The sequence below is a fragment of the Choloepus didactylus genome, chromosome 5 (genome assembly GCF_015220235.1).
Source record: "Choloepus didactylus isolate mChoDid1 chromosome 5, mChoDid1.pri, whole genome shotgun sequence".
In the NCBI taxonomy this organism is placed as follows: Eukaryota; Metazoa; Chordata; class Mammalia; order Pilosa; family Megalonychidae; genus Choloepus; species Choloepus didactylus.
In genome coordinates, this window is record NC_051311.1 from 86,861,640 (window position 1) to 86,888,088 (window position 26,449).

Consider the following 26,449-nt stretch of genomic DNA (forward strand, 5'->3'; position numbering starts at 1 on the left):
GAAAGGATGGAAAAAAATATTTCATGCAAGCTACAGCCAAAAGAAAGCAGGTGTAGCAATATTAATCTCAGATAAAATAGACTTCAAATGCAGGGATGTTTTGAGAGACAAAGAAGGCCACTACATACTAATAAAAGGGGCAATTCAGCAAGAAGAAATAACAATCGTAAATGTCTATGCACCCAATCAAGGTGCCACAAAATACATGAGAGAAACATTGGCAAAACTAAAGGAAGCAATTGATGTTTCCACAATAATTGTGGGAGACTTCAACACATCACTCTCTCCTATAGATAGATCAACCAGACAGAAGACCAATAAGGAAACTGAAAACCTAAACAATCTGATAAATGAATTAGATTTAACAGACATCTACAGGACATTACATCCCAAATCACCAGGTTACACATACTTTTCTAGTGCTCACGGAACTTTCTCCAGAATAGATCATATGCTGGGACATAAAACAAGCCTCAATAAATTTAAAAAGATTGAAATTATTCAAAGCACATTCTCTGACCACAATGGAATACAATTAGAAGTCAATAACCATCAGAGACTTAGAAAATTCACAAATACCTGGAGGTTAAACAACACACTCCTAAACAATCAGTGGGTTAAAGAAGAAATAGCAAGAGAAATTGCTAAATATATAGAGACGAATGAAAATGAGAACACAACATACCAAAACCTATGGGATGCAGCAAAAGCAGTGCTAAGGGGGAAATTTATAGCACTAAACGCATATATTAAAAAGGAAGAAAGAGCCAAAATCAAAGAACTAATGGATCAACTGAAGAAGCTAGAAAATGAACAGCAAACCAATCCTAAACCAAGTACAAGAAAAGAAATAACAAGGATTAAAGCAGAAATAAATGACATAGAGAACAAAAAAACAATAGAAAGGATAAATATCACCAAAAGTTGGTTCTTTGAGAAGATCAACAAGATTGACAAGCCCCTAGCTAGACTGACAAAATCAAAAAGAGAGAAGACCCATATAAACAAAATAATGAATGAAAAAGGTGACATAACTGCAGATCCTGAAGAAATTAAAAAAATTATAAGAGGATATTATGAACAACTGTATGGCAACAAACTGGATAATGTAGAAGAAATGGACAATTTCCTGGAAACATATGAACAACCTAGACTGACCAGAGAAGAAATAGAAGACCTCAACCAACCCATCACAAGCAAAGAGATCCAATCAGTTATCAAAAATCTTCCCACAAATAAATGCCCAGGGCCAGATGGCTTCACAGGGGAATTCTACCAAACTTTCCAGAAAGAACTGACACCAATCTTACTCAAACTCTTTCAAAACATTGAAAAAAATGGAACACTACCTAACTCATTTTATGAAGCTAACATCAATCTAATACCAAAACCAGGCAAAGATGCTACAAAAAAGGAAAACTACCGGCCAATCTCCCTAATGAATATAGATGCAAAAATCCTCAACAAAATACTTGCAAATCGAATCCAAAGACACATTAAAAAAATCATACACCATGACCAAGTGGGGTTCATTCCAGGCATGCAAGGATGGTTCAACATAAGAAAAAACAATCAATGTATTACAACACATTAAAAACTCGAAAGGGAAAAATCAATTGATCATCTCAATAGATGCTGAAAAAGCATTTGACAAAATACAACATCCCTTTTTGATAAAAACACTTCAAAAGGTAGGAATTGAAGGAAACTTCCTCAACATGATAAAGAGCATATATGAAAAACCCACAGCCAGCACAGTACTCAATGGTGAGAGACTGAAAGCCTTCCCTCTAAGATCAGGAACAAGACAAGGATGCCCGCTGTCACCACTGTTATTCAACATTGTGCTGGAAGTGCTAGCCAGGGCAATCCGGCAAGACAAAGAAATAAAAGGCATCCAAATTGGAAAAGAAGAAGTAAAACTGTCATTGTTTGCAGATGATATGATCTTATATCTAGAAAACCCTGAGAAATCGACGATACACCTACTAGAGCTAATAAACAAATTTAGCAAAGTAGCGGGATACAAGATTAATGCACATCAGTCAGTAATGTTTCTATATGCTAGAAATGAACAAACTGAAGAGACACTCAAGAAAAAGATACCATTTTCAATAGCAACTAAAAAAATCAAGTACCTAGGAATAAACTTAACCAAAGATGTAAAAGACCTATACAAAGAAAACTACATAACTCTACTAAAAGAAATAGAAGGGGACCTTAAAAGATGGAAAAATATTCCATGTTCATGGATAGGAAGGCTAAATGTCATTAAGATGTCAATTCTACCCAAACTCATCTACAGATTCAATGCAATCCCAATCAAAATTCCAACAACCTACTTTGCAGACTTGGAAAAGCTAGTTATCCAATTTATTTGGAAAGGGAAGATGCCTCGAATTGCTAAAGACACTCTAAAAAAGAAAAACGAAGTGGGAGGACTTACACTCCCTGACTTGAAGCTTATTATAAAGCCACAGTTGCCAAAACAGCATGGTACTGGCACAAAGATAGACATATAGATCAATGGAATCGAATTGAGAATTCAGAGATAGACCCTCAGATCTATGGCCGACTGATCTTTGATAAGGCCCCCAAAGTCACCGAACTGAGCCATAATGGTCTTTTCAACAAATGGGGCTGGGAGAGTTGGATATCCATATCCAAAAGAATGAAAGAGGACCCCTACCTCACCCCCTACACAAAAATTAACTCAAAATGGACCAAAGATCTCAATATAAAAGAAAGTACCATAAAACTCCTAGAAGATAATGTAGGAAAACATCTTCAAGACCTTGTATTAGGAGGCCACTTCCTAGACTTTACACCCAAAGCACAAGCAACAAAAGAGAAAATAGATAAATGGGAACTCCTCAAGCTTAGAAGTTTCTGCACCTCAAAGGAATTTCTCAAAAAGGTAAAGAGGCAGCCAACTCAATGGGAAAAAATTTTTGGAAACCATGTATCTGACAAAAGACTGATATCTTGCATATACAAAGAAATCCTACAACTCAATGACAATAGTACAGACAGCCCAATTATAAAATGGGCAAAAGATATGAAAAGACAGTTCTCTGAAGAGGAAATACAAATGACCAAGAAACACATGAAAAAATGTTCAGCTTCACTAGCTATTAGAGAGATGCAAATTAAGACCACAATGAGACACCATCTAACACCGGTTAGAATGGCTGCCATTAAACAAACAGGAAACTACAAATGCTGGAGGGGATGTGGAGAAATTGGAACTCTTATTCATTGTTGGTGGGACTGTATAATGGTTCAGCCACTCTGGAAGTCAGTCTGGCAGTTCCTTAGAAAACTAGATATAGAGCTACCATTCGATCCAGCGATTGCACTTCTCGGTATATACCCGGAAGATCGGAAAGCAGTGACACGAACAGATATCTGCACGCCAATGTTCATAGCAGCATTATTCACAATTGCCAAGAGATGGAAACAACCCAAATGTCCTTCAACAGATGAGTGGATAAATAAAATGTGGTATATACACATGATGGAATACTACGCGGCAGTAAGAAGGAATGATCTCGTGAAACATATGACAACATGGATGAACCTTGAAGACATAATGCTGAGCGAAATAAGCCAGGCACAAAAGAGAAATATTATATGCTACCACTAATGTGAACTTTGAAAAATGTAAAACAAATGGTTTATAATGTAGAATGTAGGGGAACTAGCAGTAGAGAGCAATTAAGGAAGGGGGAACAATAATCCAAGAAGAACAGATAAGCTATTTAACGTTCTGGGGATGCCCAGAAATGACTATGGTCTGTTAATTTCTGATGGATGTAGTAGGAACAAGTTCACTGAAATGTTGCTATATTATGTAACTTTCTTGGGGTAAAGTAGGAACATGTTGGAAGTTAAGCAGTTATCTTAGGTTAGTTGTCTTTTTCTTACTCCCTTGTTATGGTCTCTTTGAAATGTTCTTTTATTGTATGTTTGTTTTCTTTTTAACTTTTTTTTCATACAGTTGATTTAAAAAGAAGGGAAAGTTAAAAAAAAAAAAAAAAAGAAAAAAGACAAACAAGGAAAAAAAAAAAAAAAAAGATGTAGTGCCCCCTTGAGGAGCCTGTGGAGAATGCAGGGGTATTCGCCTACCCCACCTCCATGGTTGCTAACATGACCACAGACATAGGGGACTGGTGGTTTGATGGGTTGAGCCCTCTACCATAAGTTTTACCCTTGGGAAGACGGTTGCTGCAAAGGAGAGGCTAGGCCTCCCTGTATTTGTGCCTAAGAGTCTCCTCCTGAATGCCTCTTTGTTGCTCAGATGTGGCCCTCTCTCTCTGGCTAAGCCAACTTGAAAGGTGAAATCACTGCCCTCCCCCCTACGTGGGATCAGACACCCAGGGAAGTGAATCTCCCTGGCAACGTGGAATATGACTCCCGGGGAGGAATGTAGACCCGGCATCGTGGGATGGAGAACATCTTCTTGACCAAAAGGGGGATGTGAAAGGAAATGAAATAAGCTTCAGTGGCAGAGAGATTCCAAAACGAGCCGAGAGATCACTCTGGTGGGCACTCTTACGCACACTTTAGACAACCTTTTTTAGGTTCTAAAGAATTGGGGTAGCTGGTGGTGGATACCTGAAACTATTAAACTACAACCCAGAACCCATGAATCTCGAAGACAGTTGTATAAAAATGTAGCTTATGAGGGGTGACAGTGGGATTGGGAATGCCATAAGGACCAAACTCCACTTTGTCTAGTTTATGGATGGATGTGTAGAAAAGTAGGGGAAGCAAACAAACAGACAAAGGTACCCAGTGTTCTTTTTTACTTCAATTGCTCTTTTTCACTCTAATTATTATTCTTGTTATTTTTGTGTGTGTGCTAATGAAGGTGTCAGGGATTGATTTAGGTGATGAATGTACAACTATGTAATGGTACTGTAAACAATCGAAAGTACAATTTGTTTTGTATGACTGCGTGGTATGTGAATATATCTCAATAAAATGATGATTAAAAAAAAAGTTATCACACAAAAAAAGTTAATTACAAAGCTACAGTAATCAAAACAGTATGGTACTGCAGCAAAGATAGATACATAGACCAATGGAATCAAGCCCACACATCTATGGTCAATTCATTTTTGACATGGGTGCCAAGTTCACTCAGTAAGGAAAGAATAGTCTCTTCAACAAATGATGCTGGGAAAACTGGATACCCACATGCAGAAGAATGAAAGTGGAACCGTACCCCATACCCTATATAAAAATTAACTCAAAATAGACCGACAACCTAAATGTAAGCACAAAAGCTAAAAACTCTTGAAAGCAAAAACAAGGAAACAGCTTCAGGATCTTGTATTAGGCAATAGATTCTTAGACTTTATCTCTAAAGCATAAGCAATAAAAGAAAAAAATAGATAAATTGGACTTCATCAAAATTATGTACTTTTGTGAATCAAAGGACATTGTTGAGAAAGTGAAAAGACAATGAAGAGGGAAAAAAAAAGAAAATGAAGAGAATGGGAGAAAATATTTGCAAACGTATACAGGCATACCTCAGAGATACTGCAGGTTCAGTTCCAGACCACCACAACAAAGCAAATGTTACGATAAAGCCAGTCACTCAAATGTTTTGATTTCCCAGTGCATATAAAAGTTATATTTACACTTCACTGCCGCCTATTAAGTGTACAATAGCATTATGTCTAAAAAAAAAAAAAAACAATGTAAATATCTTAATTAAAATACAGAGACATGAAGTGAGCTCATGCTGTTAGAAAAATGGTACCAACAGACTTGATCTACACAGGGTTGCCACAAACCTTCAATTTGTAAATAAACGCATTATCTGCAAAATGCAATAAAATGAGGTATGCCTGTATTTGATAAGGGTTTACTATCCCAACTATATAAAGAACTTATGTAACTTAACTAGAAAAAGACAAAAAAAAATTTTAACTAGGCCAAAAACTTGAATAGATACTTCTCCAAAGATATGCAAATAGCTAATAAGCACATGAAAAGATGATCAACATCATTAGTCATTAGAGAAATGCAAATCAAAACCACATTAAGATATCATTACATACCAAGCATAATGGCTATTATTTAAGAATAGTAATAAACAGAAACTAACAAATTCTGGCGAGGATGTAGAGAAACAGGAACCTTAGTATACTATTGGTACAAATGTAAAATGGTACAGTCACTGTGGAAAAGTTTGGCAGGTCCCCAGAAAAGTTAGACACAGAACTATCATATGACCCATCAATCCCACTTCTAGGTATATACTCAAAAGAAATTAAAGTAAAGACTTGGACAATATTTGTAAACCAATGTTCACAGTAGCTTTATTAACAATAGCCCAAAGGTGAAAGCAGCCCAAGTGTCCAAAAACCGATGAATGGACACAATGTGGTACATATAGTGTAGAATATAACTGAGCTGTAAAAAGGAATAAAGTTCTGATACATTTTACAACATGGTGCCTCAACTCCTGCTTGAGTTGGAAACTGTGAAGACATCATGCGGAGTGAAATAACTCAGATTCAAAGGGACAGATATTGTACGGTTCTACTCATATGAAATAACCAGAATATGCAAATTCATACAGGCAGAAAGTAAAGTACAGGTTAGCAGGTGGGGGTGCTGAGAAAATTCCGGTAATGGACAGAGGTGAGAGTAGCACAACATTGTGAATGTGGTTAACCCCACTGAATTGTATGCTTGGGAGTGGCTGAGATGGGAAAGTTTACGATGTATGTGTTTCCACAATTTAAAAAAAAAGAGAGAGAGACTGAAGAGACAATGACAATTAAATGCAATACATAATACTGGACTGGATCTAATAATGGAGGAGAAAATGTTCAAAAGGACATTATTGGGACATATGAAAAAATCAGAATACAGTCTGTAAGCTTTATATCAGTGCTAAACTTTTTGAACTTGGTAACTGTATTTTGGGTAGTTATATAAGAGAACATCCTTGTTCTTAGTGTTTAAGAAGCACGATGTATATAACCTACTCTCAAATGTTTAGAAAAGAGAGACAGGGACAGAAAGACTGATACAACAAATTGGCAAAATGTTAGAAGTAGGCATATCTGGGTATCTGGGTAAGGAGCATGCTGGAGTTCTCTGTGTGGGTTCTGTGTTATCTTTGTAACTGTACTGTGAGTTCAAAATTATTTCAGAAAAAAAAAATTCCTACATGCTCTTACTTCTGCCTGGAACACCTCCCCCCATTACCACCCCAACCCTTTTCAGATAACATCATTTCCTTGGTTAACAATTCTGTTCCCATCCCCAAACTAGATACATTTCATACCTCCCTAGTTTTAGCCTTGGTACCTGTTATCACAATTACAGTAAATTATTTGTTGTACTATACTGTAAGTTCACTGCCATATCCCAACAGCCAGCCCAATAACTAGTGCAGAGTAGACATCTGATATTTAAATTATGAATGAATAAATAAAAAAATGAATGCATGAATGTAATAAATGTGATTAAACACCACAAGTCTATTGCTGTCATGAAATGGAAGGTCATATCAACAAGTTTTCAAATGCTGATGCTTTTGGTTCGTAAGGATATTCAAATATCTCCCAGGTGTTTTAAAAGTTTCTGTATCATAAGCTTTGAATTCCTCAAGCCAGTCAACCAACACTCGCGTAGCAAAGCAAACATAATACAATGGTGATTAAGAGAACAGATTCCTGAGTCAAAAGGATTGTCTCCGCTCTGTCATTTACTAGCTGGGAAGTCTGAAACTCAGCTCCTTCATCTGTAAAATGGAGGAAATAACAGCACATTTCCTATAGGATGGCCATGAGAATTTAAAGATTGTGCCTGAGATAAAGTCAGCCCTCAATGCATCCGTTATTACTGTCATTGAAGATTACTTATTTTGTGCCATGCACCATACTGGATTCTTGTAACAGAACACTAACAGACATGGCCCCAAGTATCATTTATACCCTAAGTATGTACTGAGAAACTACCGTATACCAGATATCATTTTTGTGGCCCCAATGAAGCTTGCACTCTTGAGGAAAAGAAAATTCCCATTTAACAAAAACATCTTGGAGACAAAGAGTGTCATGGGGAGGGGGCAAGGCAAGATGGCGGAGTGGTGGGATGTGGAATTTAGTTACTCCTCGAGGGCAGTTGGTAAATAGCCAAGAACTGTATGAAACAGTGTTTTCAGGGTCTTCAGTGACCAGTCATGCATCATACACTAGTCTGGAACAGGTGGAACAGCTGAGATCCCAGCGAAACCTGTAAGTTTCCCTGGCAAGGGGATGGCGCCCCACCCCCACCCCAGACATGGCAGACTGTCTTGGAGCTGGCTCCCCAAGGGAAAAAGTAACAATCTGTGCTGGGAGCAAGAAGGGAGGCTCAACCCAGCCTCAAATGCCAAATTAATTAACCAATTAATTAACTTTTGGAGTTAGGGGTGTTCGGGGTGCTGGAGAAGGGCTGGGCTCCAGGAAAGGGGGGCACAAAGAAGTGGGCATCCAGTTGGGCTCTAATTCGGTGGCTCCAAAAATGCTTGCTTTTTTTTCTACTTTTTTTCCACTTTTGTTTTCTTGCTCTCTGACTCATCTTTTTACAATTCAATAGCACCCTGGCAAGGGCGGAATAAAAGATGCTGGAGTGTAACTATCCAGGTGAAAGAAGTAATAGCTGACTCCTTATCTTTCCACAATTCAATAGCCCTGTGAATAAAAGGGGCTAAGAGAGTAACTATCCAGGAGAAAGAGGTAATAGCCTAAAGCGCACGTGTTTAAATCCTCTATACTGAAACTGACAAAACTTGGGGGCTGGGGAAAGGCCTTAAAAAGGGATTTCTTTTTTCTTTTTGTTTTTTTTTTTTTCCTTCTTTTTTTTTTAAATAACTATTCTAAGTAGCTCTTTACAGAAAGCCTCAAATATTTGCAACTGGCCTCTGGAATCAGGCAATGGAGAGCTGAGATAGGTCTGACAGACAAAGCAATGAACCTAGTGGGGGAGACAATTCCTTAAAGGGTATAATGTCCCCAAGAAAAGGGGCGGGGGGGCATGGTCCAGCTCATGTTCTGGAAAATAGAAACCAGCTTCAGTCAGCCACACCCCTGACAAGGATAGAGTCTGCAGAGAACTAAAGGCACCCTACCTCTTTACACTGGTGGGGAGCTGTGGGCTGACGAGCACCACCTGCTGGACAGGATAGGAAAAGCACAGTCTAGAGGCACAGGACAATCTCGAGCTCAGAGAAACTCCAAATCCTTCTCCGGACACCTGGGCATCTCTGGACTGGAAAAACCTGAATGGGGTTGAACATATCTGAGGAGATCCTCTCACAAAAAGGCTACATAGAGGCAGGGCGAAAAAAAAAACAGAAAAATAAGAGGTGAAAAACTCTGATCAACTAAACAGAACTTAAGTTAGAGGTCTAGAGTAAGCTGAACTGAACACCAAAGGTTAGAGAACGAAGCCAGACAACAAGAAAACCCTTAGGTAAAAGAGTGAAAATGAGCTCCAGAATAAACTAATCAAGAAAGTCAGATGCCTAGACAGCTTAAGATAACAAGCCATACTAGGAAACATGAAAGTACGGACCAGCCAAAGAAACAAACTAATAGTTGAACCAATACCGGAGTTCAGACAACTAATGCTAAATAAATTCAATGAACTGAGGGAAGATATTACAAAAGAGATAAAGGATATAAGGAAGAGAGTGCATGACCATAAAGAAGTCAGAAACTTGAAAAAAACAAACGGCAGAAATTATGGGAATGAAGGGAATAATGGAGAAGATGAAAAAGACAAATGCTGATCCCTTTGCAATATGACACAGCTGGAACTCTGGGTATCTGTGTGACACCTGAAACTCAGAGCTAGAGCTCGGCAGCTATAAATGTCAGTATTACCTCGTGCAGCAACTGGTAAAAAAGCTGAAAAAGAGTTCGGACTTCAATTAGAGATATGAATGAAGCAGATCTGGTTAGGACCAAGGCAAATCAGACCAAAGGGTAAAGGACAATAGTGACTGTGTTTTAAAACTTCAACTTCTGTGTGAGACCAAGGGAAGAGATGTTTATTTGGTGCAAGATCTATATTTTCCGTAGTATGCTAAATAATTTAACTTGCACAGTCAGTTTATTCAAATACCATGATTACATGGAACTTTGAATAGGAAGTGAGATCTGGTAGATTTGTACAAGTTAGTGTGAAATAGCGATACATCCAAAAGGAATTTGGGCAGAAAATAAAAATATATATGCAGGCCCCCCCCCCCCCCCGAGGAATTGGGGGAAAATGCAGAAATGTCAGACTTCCCTGCTGGGGTTGTTGCTGATGTTCTCACAAACATTGAGGACTGACAGTTTGGTATGCTGAGCCCTCTATCTTGGGGACTGCCCTTATGAAGCTTGTTACTGCAGAGGAGAGGCTAAGCCTGCTTGCGATTGTGCCTAAGAGTCTCCCCCAGGGTACCTCTTTGTCACTCAGATGTGGCCTTCTCTCTCCAGCTAAGCCAACTTGGCCCTCCCCCCTATGTGGGATCTGACTCCCAGAGGTGTAACCCTCCCTGGCAACGTAGGATATGACTCCTGGGGATGAACCTGGACCCAGCATCATGGGATTAAGAACATCTTCTAGACCATAAGGGTGAAGCAAAATGAAACAAAATAAAGTTTCAGTGGCTGCAAGATTTCAAATGGAGTCCAGAGGTCACTCTGGTGGGCATTCTTATGCACTATATAGATATCCCTTTTTAGGTTTTAGTGTATTGGAATTGCTAGAAGTAAATACCTGAAACTATCAAACTGCAACAATTGTATAACTATTTAGCTTACATGGGGTGACCATGTGATTGTGAAAAACCCTGTGGCTCATACTCCCTTTATCCAGTGTATGGATGGATGAGTAGAAAAATGGGGACAAAGAATAAATGAAAAATAGGGTGGGATTGAGGGGGGGGTGATTTGGGTGTTCTTTTTTATTTTTATTTTTTATTCCTATTTTTATTCTTTCTGGTATAAGGAAAATGTTCAAAAATAGATATGGGTGATGAAGCACAACTATATGATAGTACTGTGAACAGCTGACTGTACACCATGGATGACTGTATGGTATGTGAATATGTCTCAAAACTGAATTTTAAAAAAATGTAAACCTGGACACCACATTTCAAAATAAATGATTAAGACTGTACTGTTGAACTGTTTAAATAAAAAAGAAAGAAAGAAAGAAAGAAAGAAAGGAGTATTATGGGTCCAACTTTTTCCCTCACAGTCAAACTAATATTTTCTTAAAGAATACCTTGACTTGTTCGAAACTAGGATAAACCACTCACTCACTATTGCTCACTAGTTATCAGAATCCCTCTCCCTTTCTTCTTCTAGGAGTAAAATACCCAGTCATAATGGTTTAGCAATATTTAAGGATACAGGATAAAATTACTTCACAGAATGCAGGAAGACTGATGGTCACTGTTTATCCCTGCTAATGATTTCTACAATGAAGCTTTAAGACATCATATGCAATTTTACTGATAATCCATATGGTTGAGCCCAGTGAATGTCAAAATAGGTAACTGTAAAAAATCAATATCCTTGATACTTGGAGGCCAAAATACCTTAATACAAGCCCATTAACTTCCTGTTTTAAATACTTAAAAATATAAAATACATATCCTTTATAGAAAATTTTAAAATTATAGAAAAGCATAATGAAGAAAATATCCATATTCAATAGGTTCCTTTCAGGGTACACTCTTCTAGTCTTTGAAAATGCACTGCTAATAAACAGATCAAGATTTTCATTCAGTATGTCAAAAACAGGTCATCTTACCACTCTAAACAATGTGAAATAACCAACACACTCATTTGTACCCAGTAGACAGAGTTAACTTTTTAAGATATAAACATACAAAATCACTCCTTTGCTCAAAACCATTCAGTGGTTTCCCATCACACTTGGCTAAAATCTGAACTCCCTGCCCTGGCTTACAAAGCCCTCTATGATCTGAGCCCTGCCTACTTCTCAGATTTTACATTCTATGGATCTCTGCTCTAGCCACACCAGCCTTTTTACTATTCCTTAAAAACTTCACAAGCTAATTCCCACCTCAGACCCTTCTCACTGCTGTTTCCTTCTGCCTGAAATAATCGCACTCCCTCTGCACTCATACCTCTGCACAGATATCATCTCTAAATGTCTCCCTTCCTTCCAGTAACTTACTCTAATTATCACTTACCAATCCCAAAAGTGACTGTTTGTCCCTTATCACCAGACTATAAGTTCCATAAGAGCAGGGCTTTGCTTTGTTCACCGCATGGAACACACTATGTGCTCAATAAACATCTAAATGAATAAATATGTGAACAAATGAATTCTAAAACTGATTATTATTAGTATTTTTAATATTCATTTTCTTTTACATTTTAACATAATGGAACGTCAACTTATTTGAGGAAAAACCATTTTACTAACAAAGTACTTACTTGGTTGATCTGTGTAAGTTCTCAAAGGCACTGCAGAAACTCCCTGTAGGCCATGAGATATTCGACTTAAATGGCCTCTCTAGAAGAGAAAAAAATTTTTCTACTATATAAAATATGAATTCAAAACAAAGAACTACTAAAGGTTGAGGAAAACATAACGATTTTAGGCAAACAGTATTGGATGATGATTGTTAATGTATCTTCCACTGCCACATAGAGGTTACACTATCAATTCTCTGGCAATAACAATCATTTAAACTTTTCAGTCTCAACTTGCATACTAGCTTTTTATTATGAATATTCAACAAACCATCTCATACTTAACCTAATAAAAATAGATTCAATAGTGTAAATTTTATTAATTTTTCAGAAAGCATGGCGTTCATAAATAAAGCTCTTAAAGTTTTAACTTAAGTACCAGAATAACCTACATTATGACAATCTTCTTGTAATTTCTGTTTCCTAACTCTATCCTCCCTTGTATGTACACTCCATATTTACCCAACAATCTATGAATATGTTCCCTAGCCATGAAACAGAAACAGAAAATTAGACAAGGTAATTTAGGAAGATGCATTAGGTAATGTACTCATTCTGGAGCTACTAGTTTTACATTTTACATCCTAATCCCCAAACAATCTCTAAATATGGATGGCCACTATTTCCTTAGGACAGGGAGGCACAAAGAAACAGAACAAACAGCTCCCATCACAGCAGGCAACTGGGAGGCAGTGACAAAACACACAGTGAGGTAGTAATATTCTCTATTCCAAGGCAACTCTTTAACCTGAGGTCAGGACAGCAGACCTAAGAATAGTAGGCTCAGTCAGTCCCGAGTTTTAGTCCCAACTCTCCCGTTCACTAAAAACATGACTGCTAGCAGCATGTTTACTTTCTGAAACTCGGGGTCATTTTTTAAACAAGGAAGCTAGATCACTATATTATCTTTTAAAGTCTCCATCAATACAGTACCCAGACACGATCCCACATATATACAATTCAGCTGTTTTTGATACACTGATGCAAAGGGAAAACTGCAACTGATAATGACCGGCAGCAATTAAAAATACCAGCCACTTGCACGAGCTGAGGGATGGCAAGGGGCCCTAGTTTAAAGTTGCAGACACTGAAGGGACCTTTGAGAAATTCCGAGGATCATGTGTCGGAGGTGAACTGGGTCTGCGCCTTTCAAGCAATGGCCCCAAGGTTACCTGCCCCACTACAGAGTTAGGTCACTCCGGGGCCAGGATCTGGATTAGGAAAAGTGTATGAAAAACCAAACCATACGGAACAAGGATGGCTTATACTTAATCCGCCAAGTCGGCAAGGCCTCTGACTGACCTGCCTCGCCCTCGATCCGGGTTTGGAAGTTGTATGTGAATGACTGCTGGCAGAGATGGCCACAACGGGTGGGAGAAAAGGTAGCTCTCCACAACCACGGCCCGGGCCTGCCGCTCGGCTGCCGGTGCCAGTGCCGGAGAACGAGTCGTTGCCTCCGAACCGCGTGCGGGCAGCGCCGAGACCACGGAAAACGGGGCCGAGGGTGGCCCCTTCAGGCCGCTGGCCTTTCCCTACCCCCACCAGAGTTTGGCCGCGTCTCTCACCCCGTCAACCGGCCCCTCCGTGCTTCTGGCTCAGCACGACCACACCCAGTCAGCCCTCACCTTGGCCAAGGAGGAGTACACCCGACTCCAGCTCTGCATTTTCCCACGTTACTTTCCTTTTGGCAAATGCTCTCACAACCGCGAAACGCCTCTACAGCTTCGCCAAGGTCTCCCCGCCCTGCGCATGCACAAGTGCAGTTTATATCGTTGCCCGGGAGCAGCGCGATTGGCCTACACGATCCGGGCCCTCCTTACGACGCGTTCCTTCTATCTCGGCGTCGTGCGCTGTCGTAAGGAGTGTAGTGCTTTGTGGCAATGGGGCGTTGAGAGGTAGGACGTGGAGGTGGCGTCAAAATGTCAGAAGATGTAATAATACTTTGAAGATGAAATAAACAGTCGTCGTTTGCTTTATGTACGGTACAGAAAGTAAAGCTTGGCAAACTGTTGATTGTGCTAGGCATTCCTCAGCATTTTCTAGGCGTTATCTAACTTCATCCATAAAATGGCCATTTCTTGGAAAAGGCCAGAAAAGTTAAAACAGTATCCCCCAGGGTTTTGCAAAGAAAAGATGATTGCAGCCCTGAAGCCAAAACCTTTGGTCTTAACTATTTAACTACTACCCCTCAAGTTAAATATCATATAAGGGATGGTACAGATTGTCATCTTCAGCATCTGCTCTAAGTAGCTGAGCTAACTGGCAATATGTAGAAAACACCATACCTCCCCAGTTCGGAAACACACCTCCCTGGTAGAGCAAATTAGAATGGAAGGGTTGGTGATCATTGTCTTCAAGTCTGAGGTCTTGAGTCTGATTCTTGTTTTGTGATAGCTGTATATGGTGTGGATAAAATTTAATTCTACATTTTATGAATGTTTTCTGCCCAGGCACTGCCCAACTTTCATATTTGTGAGAAAATAAATATTATCACTATTTAGCCACTAAATTTTGAAGGTGGCTTGTTAACACAGAAATAGACAACAGGAACACTCACATTCCCACATTCAGTTGTAATTACACCACTGTTTCTTTCCAATATGGCTCTTCTTACAAAGTCATTTGATATGGCTTTACCACTGTTGCTAGTCCTCATTAGAACATTAATGCTCAAGTACCCCCTAGATATTGCCATTTGATCACAAAAATAGAAATGACTATGCCAAAAATTTCCATTAGCTAGCATATTAGTTTGGCTGCTGTAACAGATTTCCCTAAAATAACAGGATAGAAGTTCATTTCTCTTTCATGTAAGAGTCCATGTAAAAAAGCAGGTATTACCGGCAGCTCTGTCCTGTGACAAAGTTCCAGCTCCTTTTATCTTGTGATCTTGCCATCATCAAAGCCTGACTTGCATATTTTATCATAAGATGACTGCTCTGTCTTATGCCATCATATCCTCATTCCATCTGGTCACAAAGCTACATCTAGCTGATCTGAGAATCTTGGTCTGTTCAGCTGAGTATCTAGCTAAAAATGTATTAATAGTCAAGAAGGGACAAAGAGATATTGGGGGACAACTAGCATCCACAATGACACAGGTTTGGAGAATCCCCTCCTCCTCAGGCCTATGCCAGACTTTGACATCCGGTTCAGTAGTCATCTCCACTTAGGGACCAAGTCATACATTCTTTCTAGAATGTTCAGCAGCTTTTGACCTCCACTCTCTTGCCCAGAATTGCAATATTCTTGTGAAATCACCTCCATCTTTTCCAGCTTTCATTCCCAAATCTCAGAAGCTCAACCCAGTGTAAGAGGTCACGTAGGGAAATAAAAGCCTTACTTCCCCATATCCTTCTACTCTCCTCCCCACCTCTTCTTCCAACTATGCCTTTTTCTCCTCAGCCAGTACAAAGACCTGAATGAATGCCAATTCATGTAAATATTCTGGGATGGCCCACACCAGCAGCTAAAGTAGCCAAAAATTAGACCATAATTGTTTCGTTAACTTGATTTTTTTCACTTAACACTATCTCGTGAGCACTTTCAATGTTAATATTCACCTACCACATTATATTTAATGACTACTTAGTATTTTTAAATGGATGCCCCCTAATTTGTTTAACTATTCCTTATTATTAAGGTTTTTAGGCCACTGCCAATTTTTCAATATTATGAACATCCTGTGGCTAAGTCTTTGCACAGAAAGACTTATTTCCTTGCAATAAATTCCCAGAAGATTTGCTAGGTAAGAGGAAAACCATATTTAAATCTTTTGATACTGTCTTGCACTTATTCCAATTCTTAAGAGTGGTTGCTTTAAATGGATCAGAAGTTCTAACTGCCAGTTACAAATATCCTAAATTAATTTAAATGAGTTAATGGGAAATGAATTATTTATTAAAATCACAATAAGTTAGGCAAGCAAAATATTTCAAAACATGGCCTTTCAAAACACGGCCTCTACTAGTTTAAAAAAAGGAAATTCTAAATAAGCTAGTTGACAGTTCATTGTTTTTTCAGATGCAGTGGCAAGAACATAGGTTTTGCAGTTGAACAGGCAGGTGGACCCTTGCTTCTTCATTTAGTAAAAAAAACATGGAAGATTGTGAACATTTCTTAACTTCTCTGATCATCAGTTTCTTCAAGGATAACATAAGGATGTTATCCCACCCCATAAGGTTGTTGTGAGTATTAAATAGATAAAATACGTACAGAGTCTGGCACATGGTAAGCATTTAACCAACATTAGTTCCCTTCTCCACAAACCTTTCCCTCTCTCCTGTTAAAGTGAATCCTAATTCCTTTTTTCTCCAGTACAAGAAACTCAGTAAGCCTTAAACTAAAATGTCCCTTCATAATGCTAATAGGCCAGAAGTTTAAGTGGTCAACAAAATGGCCACACTTAAGTATTATCTAGGGACAGAGCACAATGGGGATACTCTATCCTCTCAGTTTCCTCTAATGGTTCTTCTTCCTCTAACATCTTAAACCTTGATGTTTCACAAGAATTTGTCTTTAGCCTCCTGTTTTTCCCAGTATATAGAAGCATTTGGGCCATCTTACCCATTTTCCTGGCTTTAACACATATCTGCATACACTGAAAACTCCTTGATCCTTATCTCTAATCTTTACTTCTCTTCTCCAACTCCATATTTTCAACTACCAACCATATCCAACTGGACTGTCCTGAAGGCCCTCCATTTCAATGCTCTAATATCTAAAATATAAAAAATACATATTTTATCCTTTACATTTATGATTAATGATACCAACTGCCCAGTCACCCATAGTAAAAACATTGTAGCCAATCTCAACTCCTCCCTTGATCCCACTATCTAACAAATCGCTGTTTTAGTTGGATTCCCCTAGAAACAGGCCCAGAGAAAAGCATTTGAGTACAAGCAGTTTATTTGAGAGGTGATCCAAGGAAGCACCAGTAAGGGGTGGAAAAGGGATGGAAAATGAAAGGGATGGAAATGAGTAGATTACCACTGTGGGCAACTGGGGCTCAAACTCATTGGGACCTCAGGGAGACTGCATAGAGCATGCTTCAGAGTTTTCCTATCCAAAATATATCTGTCATCTTCCAGCATTCATTGGTTAAGTGTTGCTCCAGGGGCTTTAACTCTCTAGCACTTCTGGATGGCTCCATAGGTGGGTTGAGGGAGCACCAGCAGCCAGAGAAAGCCCTCAAAGAGTCCCTGATGCTTGCAGTGGAAAGATATGGGGTGGGTATGAAGAGAACCAATGAGTACCAAGGGGTTTCAGGCAAGGCATCAATAAGGTCTCCTATAATTATCAAGTCCTATTAATTCCAGATTGGAGAATGAGAGTAAAGGAAGCATTGAAGATAGTTTCAAAGTTTCCAGTTTAGATGGCTGAGTAGACTATGAAACCAATACAGAAATAGGTAACACAGGAGGAAGAGCAGCCTTGGGGAAAAGAAAATGAGTTAAGTTCATTGAATTGGAGGTACCAACTGGACAACCCAGTAGAGATGTTCACAAGTTTCGAGCTAAGAAACTCTAGACACAGACCTGAAAGTTTGCTGGCATTTATATAGTGGTTGGCATGTATAGGATGAACTCACTCAGGAGAACACCTGATAAAAAAAGATCTTATAAGGGAGATTGAAAAGGAGCTGGCAGTGAGACTGTACACACCTCACAGTGTCAGGCATGGGGCAAGTCCCAGTCACTGTTAAATTACTTTTAGTTGAGCTCTGTGGTCCTCTAGAAGAGGCTGTTGTATAAGCAGAGTCCTTCATATGTACTGCCAACCTACTCCAAATTGCCTCAGATAAAGGCAAAAGTGGTGATACCTACACAGTGAGATTTGAGGGATTCTTTAAAGGCCCCTATTCCAAAATATCTCTGCCTCATCCAACAACTGCCCTAACTCCTGGTCTGAAAACTTCCCATTAAGAGATCCATTCCTTTTGTTTCTTTCCCAAGCTTTCTGTATTAAAGTAGGCTCTTGGCTGCTGGCTGTAATTCTCCTCTTATGGAAAAGAGAGAAAGGGAATTAACATCTGTTGAATAAATGTTCTAAACCCTATACTGGTGGCTTTGCATCATTTCTCCATTCAATCTTCAGGACAGCTCTGTGAATTTGTTCATCTATTAAATTTTTTTCTGGATGCTTGGGTGAGTATGGGAGATTATTCTGGAGGGTAGGGAACTGCCCACTGGGAGGGGGGAATGGAGCAGAGTGTATGACAAGTGGTGATCAGGTGCCTGGGAGGGCACAAGCCGAATAAAAAGAAGAGAAGTCAAAGAAGAGAAGACAGGCTTGATGAAGTCCACTCTCTTGCTCAGGCCACCTGACTCTCACCTTGACATTAATTGTAACCACTGTGGTAGTAGCAGTAATAACTGTAATAATAACCTGAATGGTGCTTCCTAGTTTACAAGCTGTCTGCATCCACTCACTCCTTCACTGATCCAGTGGTCAGGTCACTGAATGCCCACTATGTGCTGGGTACTGTGCTAAAAGTTGAGGAGGCAACAGAGAGCAAAGACAGAACCAGCCCCCGCCCTTGTGGAATTTATATTCTAATAGGGACATAGCATTAATCAAATAGTTTCATAATGAAATTTTTAAAAGCATAATGGTGATAAGTGCCATGAAGGAGCATGGTGATCTAAAAGGGGATTTGGCCCAGTTAGGCAAGTCAGGGAAGGAAGTGATGTTTGAGTTAAGATCCAAAGCATGCCTGCCACAAGAGTTGGTCATGGGTGATGGTAAATGCTAATGGAGAGGACATTTCACTGGTAATTATTGCCATTTATCAACTCTTCTTCCTGCTCTTTCCTAAAAAAAAAAAAAAAAAAAAAAAAAAAAAAAAAAAAAAAAAAATCCAAAGCATGAGAAGTCTCCTGGGCAAGGAGGATGGAAACAATGTTCCAGGCAGTATGCATTATTACCATGTTCATTTCAGAGACAGGAAAGAATGGTATGTTGTAAGAAGAACTAGACTGCAATTAGGAAACCTAAGTGCTAGACCTGACTGCTTTTCAATTTCTGTGTAATCTAGTGTAAGTCATTTCTTGAGACCTAAGTTTCCCAAAATTTAAAATGAGGGGCTACAATATCCCTTCTAGGTATAAAGTCTACAGTGCCTTCACACTGAGTTGGAATGGAGAACCACACATTAGTCACAGTAGCTACTGGTAGTTGATGTTTGTTACTTTGGGGGCTGTCCTACATTGGACCCCCTTTCCAAGTCTGAGGGATCCACTAGAGTCTGAGACCAAACTCCACTGTGACACCCAGTTGACCACTCTCCTGGTCCCAGCAGCTAGATCAGGCACAGGATCTAAGCTCTGCCAATTGGATGCTCCCACCAGGACATGAATCGAAAGGAGTGGCACAAAGAAACCATGACAATTTAGAGTTCACCCCACTGGCAGAAGGAGTGGCCTCCAGTGTTGGGGGCAATGGTGGCAACAGCAGTGTTCTGTCCAGACACTTCCTGCGGCAAATCTCAGCTGAGGTTTGGGCCATGTGGCTTCCTGTCAGTTTGCCAAGCCTGCTTCTCAAAACTTCATGTTGATTCTATGGCTGTCTGATAGCCTGCCAATAAATTCCTTTTCTGCATAAGTGAACCAAAGATTATTCACAACCCAAAATTCTGACTGCCACACTACCATGTATTGAAAAGTTACTATGTACCAGACATTTTAATGAATACTTTAAAAATCTCTGCAAGACAGGTGTTATTAACCCCATTTTATGAGAAAGGAAATGGAAGTTCAAGGCATTTAAGTAACATGCCTAAGGTCACAGAGTCGATAAACAGCAAACGCCAATTTGTTTGCCCCTGCTCTTTCCACAGTTCTGTGCGGTATCTGGTTATGACAAGCTGGTGCTAACTGGTAAGCACAGAGTCCCACTACTGCTTCTTACCATCTGAGGTGGAAAACTCCTTCTCCTGCATTTACCTGCCCTGATTGTTTAACCAAGGTTTTCTGGGGCTGAGTTTCACCTTCTCTTATGGGACAAATAAGACCAAATGATTTTCAGAATTACTGCCATTCAGCCCTCTCCACTAGGTACTTTGTGGTTTTATTAAGTAACTGCTTCATTTCCTGTATCATCTATTTTTTTTTCCTGAGAAATTTCGTTTTCTTAGATGCCGCTTAAAAGACAACAACAATGAAACTGAATCAAAATGCTAATCTAAGCCTTTGTGGTTTATTAAATAGGTACTAATGAGTTACAATGTAGTTAACAGTATGTAAGTGAGAAAAATTTAGTCAAAAGCAGCTAATACTGTCTGTCCAGAAGGGGGCAGTGTTCTCTCATTAAGTCACTCCCTCTATAGTTACTTCCAACCAAGAAGGAAACTCAAAAAGCAAATATGCTTTTAGGGTCGTAATGGAGGATTTACCAGTCAAGCTTAAATGCGGTCCTGAATACAAAGATATTGGGCTGTTGATGTGTCATCGTCAATAAATCAATAATTACCAGGTGTCAATTATTGATTACTACTAGGTACAAAATACTGTGCAGGACACTGAAGGGAATGCAAAAAGTAGCCAGCAAATCTCCCTGATTTCAGAAAGCTCACGATTGAGTTGAGGAGCTCAGGCATCCATGGGAGCAGTAAAGAAGTGCCAGACAACAAGACAACGTGGGACCTTCTTTCTCCCCCACACCCTCCCCTCAACCACTATTAGCCAAATGACTCATTCCCTTGTCTCCTTCAAGTCTTTCCTCAAAGGTCACCTTCTCAGCGAGGCCTGCCCTGACTATATATTTAAAATTGCAATACACCCCACCTCTGCCCTCCTCTTTCATTCTCCCTGATCCTGCTTTATTTTTTTCCCACAGCCCTTATCATCATATAACATATTGTGTAATTATTTTATTGTGTTCATTTTATAAAGTTTTCTACTGTCACTGGGATTTTAAGCTCCGCTAGAGCTAAGATTTCTGTCTGTTTTGTTCAGTAACGTATCCCTAGAGCCTAGAACAGTGCCTTGCATGTAATAGGCTCTCGAAATTGCTGGATGATTGAAAGTAAGTTGAACAGATAATAAGTGCTGCAGGAATTTAGAGATGGAAAGATAATAATGGTTTGTGGCGCTGGTGGAAGTCTTTGTGCAAGACATAATTACTTAAATTGGGCTTTGAAAGATGGGTGGGATTTTGATGGAAAGGAGAGGAAAATCCAGGGAGAATGTAATTTCAGAGGCATGGAGACATCTGGGCAAATAGGAATAAAGGGTAAAGGCATAATAACATACAGCATGGTGGAGGGGAAAGGGTTAGGCCTATGGGTTTGAATACTTGTTCTGCAATTTACTTGCTTTTGCCCTTGGACAAATTTGCTAATCTCTCTAAATTGTTTCCTCATATGAAAAATGGAAATAATAATATTTACATTGAATGCTGTTAAGGTACATATATCAGGCAGCATTAGTTGAATTCACTTTCAAAATACATTTTGGCTCACTTGACTCAAGTCTCTGCAGATGTTCTAGTGAATCAGCCATAAAATGGGTTCTGGTTGTGGTCATGAAGTGTGAGTCTTTAAGGAGCTCTAACAATGAGAATGTGTATGACCTTCACACTGTGTAAAATCCTGTCACAGGTGCACTAGCACTGGTCAACAGGGTGACCATCATTGACACTATAAGGCAGGAAACTCGTGCTTAATGAGAGTAAGTCACTTGTTTAAGCTCACACATCTAATAGGGGGTTAAAGTGATACCAATCAAAAGTGGAGGGTTCTCTGCCCAATGAGCTCAAATGACCAATTCCTGAGACACCGGGGTTTCAAACATAGAAATAGTTTATTGCTAAGCATGAAGTAGGAAATCAGACAGCCTAAAAATCTGTCTCCCCCAACTACAGTAACTCTGATAGTTTTATAGCATCAAAAGATGGGCAGGTTTTAGGATAATGAGCACAATAGCTTGAGATGATGAGGTTAAAGATGATCTAATTATTGAATATGTGCAGATTGATTACATGCTTAGTCACAGAACATATGTAAGAAAATGGCAGCCTTAATATGGTGATGAGCATGATTTTTAGTTATCATGAGGGATGGGTCACTTATAGGTTAAAGTTTAATCTACTGTGCATGTCAGGTAAATCCAGTCTGTCCATCAAGATAGTTTAGGAGTTGGGGTGAGTTAGTTCTGGGCTGACTTAAGGTCCTTCCTCAATAAACATTAGGGGCTATCTTTAGTGATCATAAGACTCTAAGGTTGAAAAACAGGTTAAGGGGGTACAAGTGGGGGTCAGTAACAAGGTTTGCACAATAACAAGATAAAAGCTATTTAGTTATACAATCATTATCTGAGATCAAGGCAGCTGGATTACACTTCAGTGGTTTCAGGTATTTCCTTCTGTCTATTCTAATACACTAGAAAGTAAAAAGAAATATCTACATAATGAGTCAGTAATCATAATCATTTCTTAAATTCTAACTTCTCAGTTACAAAAGAAGGAATCATACCCAGGATTTCTGGCTCCAAATTCAATGCTCTTTTCATTAAATGCTTCTCTACCTCTAAAGTTTTTTTATGGGATTTGAACCACAATTATATTGTTGATCTGTTACATCAGTTGAGGAATTCATGATGCCTCTCAAACCTATAGCTGCTTGGACTTTATTCAGTCCTTACTCCCTGAGATAAGAGGAACTGGAGAACTGGAGTGTATCTTTCAAGGCCACTTTCTGCCAGCTTATGAAAGATTTCCTCTTCAAAGTCTTTGTTCTCATAGAATTTAAACCCCTTCAAGTGGAAATGGTACTTGAGGGGAAACGAATTGGAAATACCCTTTACTTATCTCATTCAACATATTTCATTTAACATTTGCTATTAAGAAGAAATTCACCATGCCATTAAGAAACCGAAAGAAAAAGAAGATAAATGGCCAAAACGCTTAAGTGAATAAATCCACATTGAGGTGGGAAGGGTGTTGCTATATCCAAAGACTAATAGAAAAAGAAATAAAGTAGGGAAACTTGTGGCAGGGTATTAGTAAATCCGTTAAGCAGGGAGGAACTGGACCTTGCTCTTAGCTTGACAGGGTATGAAGAGGGACACAGGGGGCAGGTTTATGGCTTTGTGAATGAACTGCATGTAATGAGATTAGATGAAGTGTGGATGCTAGAGATGTAACTACTCTAGGAATATAGCTATCCCTACCCATATTAAGTGGATTCTCTGATGAACCATAACAAAAAACATAATGATGTTTGGCCACAAATCAGGCATTTCTTTTCATTCATTCTCTTGATTTATTTACTAGAATCAAGAAGACAAATGCTCAGAGAGGTAATCTTGGCAACTCATCCACTCTGCCTTTCTGAAAGAATTGCAAACAGCCCCTGTACTGAAGTTATACTTTATCAATATTTTTCTGACAAAATGATACCTAACCTGTTATGCTTAAATGTGCTTCAATCTAACATCTTTCCAGAAACCTTTGCATCTAATCCTTTTAAGTTCATCTTTTTGAAAAGACCATAACAACTCTCCTGCCCCCAAACCAAAATTCTACTCCGCGGTAGGAATTAATCAACAAATCAGAAAGTAATATCCATAGTAAGCCCAGCACTGTGCATAGCACTGTGAGGGATATAAAGATTTGTAATCCTTTTTAATATAATTTTTGTAGACAATTTCAAACACACACAAAATAAAAAAAACCTGTATAATGAACCCTCATTTGCCCATCAACCAGCTTCAAAATGCTCAAATCATAGCCAATATTTTTTTCACTTATATCGCCGACTACATCCCTCCTCTTGTTTTTATTTTGAAGCAAATCCTGGTAGTCATTTCATTAATTAATATTTCAGTGTTTATCTCTAAAATATAAAGATTGTACTTTTAAACATAAGGATTTTTGGAACAGAATGTAAATTTAAATTCCTAAAATATCATCAAATATCCAGTCACTGTTCGAATTTCAAATTAAGATTGTTATTATTGATAACAGCATTTATAGAGTTCTACATATATGTTAGGCAACATACCAAACTCTTTAATCTATAAACAATATGCAATTTAATCTTCACTATGAAGGAGGTAAAATTATCCTACATTTAACATCTGAAGGAAAGAAGCCTTAGAGATTAAGACATATGCTCTGGTCATTGCCTTCAGAGTATGTGCAAGTATAGCAAGAGAGACAAAACCTGCAGAAACTGAAAACAGGAACAATTACAATGGCTTACTGACTTATATGAATAAGAAGGGTTTATTGGGGGAAAAGATTTATATGTGCTGCAGCAGACAGAAAAAAAATCATCCTAGTAGACAGAGGTCTGAGAAATCCATAATCTAAATTATTCATATAGCCCAGGCTCTGGAATAAATGAAAATTCCAAAGGAAAGTCATTTCAAGATGCAGTTGAGGAGGTCTGTGGCCAGAAACGTCAAAAACTGAGTGATCAAAACTGGTTTGGTTTGTGTGGCTGCAGTATGTGTACAACCAATAGGTGGCAGCAACATGCCAGCAATATAAAATGACGCTCCCTCTAACCTTGCTCTAACAACTAACAATGTGGCCTTCTACTCTAAATTGTTCAAATATATTTAATCAGATCTTGCAGTACTCCGACCACTCTAAATGTGACTTAGGGAACACAGAAGAAATAAAAGAGCCTCTAGACAGTGTTTCTCAAGTATGATTCATAAACTACCCCCACTCCCTACGTTACCATCACTTGAGAGACTTGTTAAAATGCTGACTTTGAAGACTTAGTACATCTCTTGAATAAAAGAAGGTAAAATATCTCATTAGTAATTTTTATATTGATTACACATTGAAATAACATTTTGCGTATAATAGGTTAAATAAGGTATATATTAAATTTAAATTCACCTGTTTCTTTTTAGGTTTTAAAATGTGGATACCATAACAATGTAGATTACAAGGGGTGACAGTGTGATTGTGAAAACCTTGTGGATCATACTCCCTTTATCCAGTGTATGGATGGATGAGTAGAAAAATGGGGACAAAAACTAAATGAAAAATAGGGTGGGATGGGGGGATGGTTTGGGTGTTCTTTTTTACTTTTATTTTTTATTCTTATTCTGATTCTGATGTAAGGAAAATATTCAGAAATAGATTGTGGTGATAAACACATAACTATATGATTGTACTGTGAACCATTGATTGTACACCATGGATGATTGTATGGTATGTGAATATATCTCAATAAAACTGAATTAAAAAAAAAAGAAAAGAAAAGAAAAGAAAAAAAATGTGGATACCAGAAAATTTTAAATTACGTATGTGGCTTACATCTGTGTCTCACAGTTGTGGCTCCCATTATATTTCGAATGGACATCTTGCCCAAAGACTAGAGATAGAGCAAATGACAGTCCTGGCCATTCAGAGCAACACATTCCTGTAGTGACTGGTTGAGGAGCTTAGGACACAATTAGAGTGAGCACACGCCTGTTCCCTCTGATGTCCATGTAAATAGATATAGGAACTAAAACCATTGCAGCCACCTTGTACCCATTCATGGCCCTAAGGAGGAGGAGCAAACACCAAGGAATTAGACCAATGAAAGGAGAAAAATGACAACTTGGTGATATTATTTGAATTCTGGATGAAGCCATGCCTGTGCTTAGTTCTATCCTTGTACTGTTCAGTTTTATGAGCCAATACATTCCCTTTTTGCTTACCCCAGTTTTGATTTAGACTTGTTATCACCTGCAACAAAAAGATTCCTAATTGGAACACATTTGGATTTTGCATTGGTGATCTTGGAGAGTAAGCATCAATCAAAAGGAGGGGGGAAGGTCTTAATTCAAGGGATTAAAAACTAAGTGAGTGGTAAGGAAACTTAGGCACAAAATGTAAACATGACATTTGGTGGCAAAAGAAAGATAGGCCAGGGTCTGTTGAAAGGAGAAATGGATCCAGGGAAGTGGGTTTTTTGTTTGTCTGTTTGC

The 26,449-nt window shown here is 38.8% G+C and overlaps 1 protein-coding gene across 1 annotated transcript in view; it reads right to left on the bottom strand.

Annotated features, from left to right (window-relative positions):
• Positions 1 to 14,333, bottom strand: part of DLD (dihydrolipoamide dehydrogenase) — a 49,155-nt gene extending 34,822 nt beyond the window's left edge. Inside the window, exons 1-2 of the mRNA XM_037836379.1 lie at positions 14,138 to 14,333; positions 12,474 to 12,552 (exon numbers count right to left, since the gene is read on the bottom strand). Coding sequence (XP_037692307.1) covers positions 12,474 to 12,552; positions 14,138 to 14,176 — 118 coding nt within the window. The 5' untranslated portion in view covers positions 14,177 to 14,333. The remainder of the gene's footprint in view (positions 1 to 12,473; positions 12,553 to 14,137) is intronic.
• Between the last annotated feature and the right edge of the window lie 12,116 nt (positions 14,334 to 26,449).